Source organism: Lutjanus erythropterus, chromosome 4 (genome assembly GCF_056507025.1).
Source record: "Lutjanus erythropterus isolate fLutEry1 chromosome 4, fLutEry1.hap2, whole genome shotgun sequence".
Lineage (NCBI taxonomy): Eukaryota > Metazoa > Chordata > Actinopteri > Lutjaniformes > Lutjanidae > Lutjanus > Lutjanus erythropterus.
Window position 1 is genome coordinate 22,466,551 of NC_139320.1, and position 7,486 is coordinate 22,474,036.

The window sequence follows — 7,486 nt, forward strand, 5'->3', positions numbered from 1 at the left end:
AAACTTACAAGTTCTCTGCTACTGACTTCTTTCTGTGATCTGCTCATGTGTAGTAATCTCTCTTAACAACAGTATCTTAAAGAGCTCGAAGTTGTGCAGAATATCTTCCAGAACATTTGTGCATTTGCTTGTTGTGTTTCAAAGAACGTGTTGCCAGTGTGTGTGTCGTATTTTGTCTTGTGTTTAAGTAACAAGCTGAGCTAAACCTCTGGTGTGTTTCAGCCAATCAACTGCCTCATATACTGTGAATAAACATTGCACTGTACCACAAATATGTCGCTGCTTGATGTCAGTGAATGACATGAAAATAAACTTGAAACGTACTGGTTATGTGTACCCATCGTGCCAAGGACGGTACTCATCCTGATTATCAGTACAGTATGTGTGGACCAACTGTGTTTGCCCTGAAGTGACTCTGGTACCTTAATGTCTTATATGTGACCTGATGTAAATACATTTGTTTTTCCTCATTAAATATTTTTTTTTGTTCATGAGTTTTCTTGTGTTGTGTTGCATTCACTGTCACGAATGATACCTGTAATCATTTGGTAGATCTTCAGTCAACCACATTTAGTTCAATAAGAGAATATTTAATAGTTACAGTTAATAATACAGTATCTTAAAGAGGTAAACAAAAAAATAAACATCTTCTGGAATCACTCTTCAGCCAACATGTCACATACTGTATCAGAGAGTCACTTTAAAGACTATTAGCTTCTACTTCCCAAATTCCCTTTATTTACGGTCGAGTCGGCGCATGCGCTGTTCAAATTACCGTAGCTCCTCAACCGTTTGCAAGAATTTCAAACGGTTCTTAAAATTAGACCACATGAGCTTTCCTGTCATATACGGTGTATTACGGTAGGCCATTGCCTTCGCGTGTAACAACTGTCCAATCAGAGACGAATACATCAGCGCCGCCTATTTGTCATGCGTAGTTCACTTTACCGTAACTGTTCAACCGTTTGTGCTAGAGAGAAAATTCAAACTGTTCCTGGAACTACAGAAGATAAGCTTTGCATTGATATATAGTATATTACGGTAGGCATCTTACTGGTTGTCCAATCACAGACCAGAATCCAGACACACACACACACGGGCAGTGGAACTGCGGGAGCTGAGGAGAAGTGGCCGAGGTGACGGAGAGCAGGAAGAGCAGAAAGAGCGCAGTTTTCGAAATATTTTTGAGAAATAACGTCAAGACAGTCTGCAAGAGAAAGAAATGCTCCCAGACGGTTTATTGAGGAGTACAGTGACCCAGACGAAGGACCGAGTTCGTGTTGTGAAAAGCCATCCGGACGAGAGTAAGTAATGAATTTTGGAAAAGCTAATAAGTTATAGAAAAGTTCTGACAGTGCTCATTTCAGTAAAACTAGGTTTCAGCTTTGTATGAAATGTTAACTTTCAATATCATGTGTAGCATTACTTTACTAGTTTTCTGTAGGATTGTCAATATGACGTTCAACATTATATCCAACAGTTTTTTATACTCACTTTATATTTTATATTTGCCTATATACTATATTTACCATACTTGCTTTATACTCACCTCGTTTACCTTTTTACTCACCTTATTTATTTTGTATGTTTTTTGTGTTTTGTGTACCTTTTTGTGTGCCTTACTTGCCTTTTTTTTTTACAGTATTCTTTAGTTACCTCACTTCAAGATGAATGCATTTCTCTCTTGTCTCACTGTATTTTGTCTTGTGTTTGCAATATTTTTAGGCTGCTGTCTGCTGAAGGACCATCGTCTTAAATCTCAGAGGGTCCCCGTCCCTAGACCAACAGCAGTGGCAGAGTACAACCACTACATGGGTGGAGTGGACACCACCAAATGCTAGGAACACATTCAGTGTGCTGAAAGACCAGGAGGTGGTATGTAACTGTTTCCCAGCATTTCTTGGACATTGCTGTGACAAACAGTTACGTCATCCACAAGAAGGTATGTGCCAGTCAACGCCTGAACCACACGAGCCGCCAGGACTCCTGGGAGGAGCTCTGTGCTCATCTCCTGGGTGTACCCCGGAAATGTGGGCCCCCACTCACACACACACAAACATTTCCATGTCCTCACAACCAGCAGACATGGACAGGAAAAGGCACAGAGAGCCAGCATGGGAGGGCGACAGTGCAAAAGGAGCCCTCCCTGGCAGTGTGAGAAGTGCAATGTGGGTCTCTGCCTACAGCTGCACAGAAACTGTTTCCTACATTATCACAAGGGCCCCAAAACACCTGGACATTTGTAAATAAAAGAGACACTGAATGTCCAGGGGTGAAAATATTTTTGTACATATGTATTATAGTTGATAATTCAAATTTATGTTGTGTTATTGTGTTCATGTTCATTTCCACTTTCTGTTACAGTAAAAACCTGAAAGATCCAATTCCGTTTTATATTTTTTACTTAGTAATAGTTTTACATAGTCAAAACATACAGTGATGCATAAAAACATTGAAAGCTGAAGTTGTTCTGAAAAAAGGGAACCAAAGCAACTAATCATAGCATTTTTTTAAGACACTTTTACAGCCAAAATAACAAAAATAATCAAGACAGCCTATGTTACGATTATTTTAGTTAACAGATCACATACAGCATGTTGGTTAGCTGAACATATCCTCTCCAGTATACCAAAAACAGGTTTACAGTTCTGAAACAAGATTTCATTTAGTGTTGACACATAATTTGTCCAGTGGATTAAAGGGATAGTTGGCTCGGCACGCCCCTAGTTTGAAAAAGCAGCAGGAGCACTGGTGTAACTGCTGTAGTCCAGGGTGAGAAAAAAGTGTTTTAGGCAATATTTAGAATATTTCCACAGCTTTACCTTGCTGTCAGACCGTCTTTTCTGATGGGAGTTGCTGCTGTACCGCTGCCTTGATCTGTTTGTATGAGGATAGTTTCAGTTTGTCGAAGTCACACAATAACACGAACAAACTACAAGATTGAGGCAGCGGCACACTAGCAACTCTTATGTTCTACAAGGTAAAATTACTGATTTGGAGTACGGTTGGTTTGGAGAATTTTGGACTATTTTGCTTATAGAACAGGGGTATCCCATATTTAGAGGCTGTTTGGTAGCAAGGTAACATGGTGAAAATATTTTAAATATAGCGTACACTTAAACTGTTATTGTTTATTTAGGGCCTTCTTTTAAGTGGCTAAAATATGTTTTGCTACAACAGGACTCCTGCTGTTTCTCAAAACTAGGTACAATCACTTATCACATATTGTATGTTTGTTAGCTTCAAATACCCTCTTCAGTGAACTAAAAAAAAAAAAAAAGAGTTCACCTTCCAGAAACAAGATTTCATTTCAAAACTTGTTACATAATCTGTCCAGCAGATTAATATATGATAGGGGAGTCTGTTAATTGTCTGCAACGTCTTTTTCATGATTCTTGTACAGCTGTTGCATGTACAGGATATAAATATACAGTTGATAAACAGTTGGTGCATACAGCATTAACAGTTTTTTATTGACAAATAACAATAGTGACATTGGCTCCAATAGATCAAGTATCAGTTAGGATGTGAAGGTCCTCTTGATTTACAGCGTAAAGGTTTTACATTCCACACTCCCTCCAGACCTGAAATATGAACAACATGAATGTTTATGACATGTTGTTCACTGTTAACATAAATAATTATGTGTTTAAAAGTTTCATCCAATAACATTTATGTATCCTGTACCTGAGTTGCTGCTCTGTGTACGATGGAGTGTCTGACGGCCAGTTTGTCGATGTCTTTAGAGTATCCTCCTCCGATAACCGTGGCGACAGGAACACCTCTGCTCACCACGGTCTTCATCACATACAGATCTCTCTGATACAACCCTGAGAGACATTCACAGTCAGTCAAAAACAGCCTAGTAATGATTTGAGTGGAGATCCACTGCAGGAACTAGGAACCTTTGGAGCAACTGTACTTCAACTGTAGGGACCAGGTCAAAAGTTCCTGCCCAAGCAGTAGAGCTTTCCAAAAGTACAGCAACTTTGGGGGTGGGGCTTGTATGGCTGAACATTTCTGGGTCTTAAGACCACAGTGGAAACACAGACAGTGGGCTGAAGGAACCATTTAGTTCCTTGAGAAGTACTTCATGGGACTAAAAGTTCCAGGTTCCTCAGGTGGAAACGCGTCTAAATTGATCGCTCACCTTGATCAGTCAGACGGAGCCTCCCGAGTTCATCTTCCCAATGAGGGTCGACACCTGCGTCGTACAGAACCAGGTCGGGACAGAAAGTGTCCAGCAGCCAGGGAAGGTGAGACTCCACTGTGGAGCATTAGAAGATTATATTAGACGCGATACGATATTTATTGCAATATTCAAAAAACAAAAAAAAAAACGAGTGCAATATGTAAAGCATTTCAACTGTACACTGTAAAAGAAAGTTGAGAGAGCTTTTTGAGGAAACTTCAATAAAAACGTTTTGTGAAATTCATTAAAGTGAAAGTGAATAACAGTTAATGTAATTTTTTCAATGCTATCATTTAATTTTAAAGCATCCAAATAATGACAAATTGTGTTCACAGCTCACAGTAAACAATACTTGAAATACAGACTTTCTGGGGCTTCTAAAGCTCAAAGATTCAAATTTATCTAAAGATGAAAAGTAAATTGCTTCAGTTTGTATTTATTATTACAGCCTGTGTTAACGTGCCTGTGTTGAGGTATTCCTTGTCTTCCAGCCCATCCTCCACGCTGACGTCCAAGTCACTCTGTTGTTTACGGAGGGGGAAGTTTTTCCCACAATGCACCGAGAATGTAAACACACACGGGTCCTCTTTAAATATGAATGCAGTGCCGTCACCCTGTTGGACAAAGATGGAGGTTTTACCGATTATCAACTAGGAACAAAGACAAAATTTGTTGTACTTATGACATATTGGTGTAATGCAACCAAATTAAAGGGACAGTTCGGATTATTTGTAGTGGGGATGTATTAGGTACTTATCTATAGTCAAGTGTATTACCTACTGGAGATGGTAGTTGGCTCCCAGTTTGGAGCAGCAGGAGGACCAGTGTTGGAAGCTAAGCAATGTACAACTGTGGACCACTTAAAAATGCCCATATTAAAAAAACTCAACATCAGTTTAACTGTATGCTATATTTAGACTATTTTCACTATTTTACTTTGTTGTCTGACAGCCTTCTTCTGACGGGAAACCATTGTTATATCAGCCAAACATCTTTCTTTCCAAACCAACCAAACTCCATTGGCAAAAACAGTAATTTTACTGTGCAGAACACCAGTGTTGTTGGTTGTCTGCTGCGTCGATCTGTTTGTTTGTTTGTGTTATTGTGTGACTTCTGTGTTTTAAAAGCTTAGTTTGGAATCATCAAAGTCACACAAAAACACAAACAAAGTGAACAATAGAGGCAGCGGTAGACAAACAACTCCTGTATTCTGAGAGGTAAAATTACTGTTTTTGTCACTGAAGTTTGGTTGGTTTGGAGAGAGCGATATTAAGCTTATATGAAGGTGGTTTCTTGTCAGGAAAAGCTATTTAACACCAAGGTAAAGTGGAGAAAATATTCTAAATATAGAGTAGACTTAAAATGATATTGGCTAAAATTCATTTTGCTTCCCACAACACACCAGTACGTCGGCTGCTGCTCCCAACTTGATGCATGCCGACCGCCATCTACTGCAAGTAATAACTTGACTGAGGATAAATATCTTACTCAAACCTGTTTCAAATAATCTGAACTGTCCCTTTAGAAGTAGCAGAGACAAGTGAACACTACCTGATGCACATCCAGATCCACAATCAGAACCTTCCTTTTGGTCGAAGAGGAGATCAGGTGTTTGGCTGCGACTGCCAGGTCATTGAGGAGACAAAACCCTGAGCCGAAGCTTGGGAAAGCGTGATGTGTCCCTCCTGCTGTGCTGCAGGCCAGACCTCTCTGCAGAGCCACCTCAGCAGCCAGAACAGTCCCACCTATCAACAACAGAGCAGGTAACGTGATCTCTTCAGGTCGCCTAGCTGTTAAACCATCAGGAGACTTCAGACGGTCCTCTCACCCGTTTCATATCGACAGCGTCTCACGATGCCTTCGCTCCAGGGGAAACCCGTCCTCCTCTGTTCCTGCTCATTTACTTTACCACTGATGAAATTGTTTAAGTATTCCTCTGTGTGCACACAGCTGAGTAAATCTTTAGAGGCAATTTGAGGCACCCACACCTACTGTGAAGAGAGAAATTATAGACGTGGAAGAAGTAAGAAGATCTTTTACTGCAGTAAAAGTAAGTATTAGGGCTGCACAATGTTGAAAAATAAGGATATTTCAATTATTTAGACATATATTATTCACAATTAGTGGGCATGATCACTTTTTCATTTTCCTTTTTCCCTGAAAAAAAAAAAATTAATCATGATGATGTGACATTTGATTGCATCTGTACCAAACAAACATGGTTTCTTTCATCTGAAGAATCAGATTTGTCTGCAGCACTATAATAAAAAACCGATGCTTCTGAAATGTGGTTATTGCACTTGACCATATTGTGATTTTGATTACATTACAATTAAATATGCAGCCCAGATCAGCATCCAAATATATTTTAAGTACAAAAAGTAAAAGTACTCACGATACAGAATAACATCTTACTGTATTATGATAATTGATGCATTAATGTCTACATAGTGTGTCAGTAATTTCTGTGATATAAAGCCAGGAGAAAGCAGCATTATCATCAATAAATTGTCTAAATTTCTGTCAAAAATTTCCATCAGCTGATTAATTGATAATGTTGTTGATTTGCAGCACTATGTTATAATAGTTATCAAGGTAATTTATCACACAAAACATGGTTACACATGAAATGAGAGTTGTAGTCCCTTCATGCTACACACAGACAAATAAATAAAGAATAGAATAGGATCAAGTATAAAATTTCTTAAATAAAACAGTGTGTATAGTTATCTAATCCATATAAATGTATACATATACAAGCATACAGTCAGGAAATACTAAATTAAAATAATACTTATCACAACAGTAGTATTTTTAGTATAAAGCATCAGAGGGTGACTCACCTGTTTATCAGTAATCACCTGATCTTTGAGTAGAAAGTGTAGAACTCGGGGGAACTTGCCCATGGGGAACCTGTGGTTGGCTGGAAGCTCGCACACATACCTGCTGTGATGGATTATGGGAAGTCCGCTGGCGCCTGGTCTCACCTGTCAGGTGAAGAGGAGACTCGCTGTCAGGTCAGTGTTGACTCAGCACGTTGAGTTTGTAATGTTCAGTGAAACACTCAGTAAAAAAAACAGAGTTGTTCTCACTAGTTCAGCGTGGAAACATCTGCAGGAGGTTAAAGCTGCACCGAGCGGCCGTCGAGCTCTTGTATGAAACATCTGTTTAATGCAGCTGCTCATTTCTCTGACTGATGTTGGAGACACTCTGACGTCAGACAGAGGGACGGTGAGGATGAACAGTTTGATGTTATGAAACGTGCTGAAGGTGTCCTGTTTGTTGACGGATGTG

At 39.4% G+C, this 7,486-nt stretch overlaps 1 protein-coding gene across 1 annotated transcript; it reads right to left on the reverse strand.

Annotated features, from left to right (window-relative positions):
• Window positions 1-3,320: 3,320 nt before the first annotated feature.
• On the reverse strand, window positions 3,321-7,486 carry hdac12 (histone deacetylase 12). Its single transcript, XM_084716388.1, has 8 exons — window positions 7,285-7,486; window positions 7,036-7,179; window positions 6,021-6,180; window positions 5,744-5,937; window positions 4,656-4,806; window positions 4,151-4,267; window positions 3,688-3,830; window positions 3,321-3,584 (listed from the first exon to the last, which is right to left on the reverse strand). Exons 1-8 carry the CDS (start codon window positions 7,375-7,377, stop codon window positions 3,561-3,563), a joined length of 1,026 nt encoding a protein of 341 aa, XP_084572514.1. The 5' UTR covers window positions 7,378-7,486; the 3' UTR covers window positions 3,321-3,560.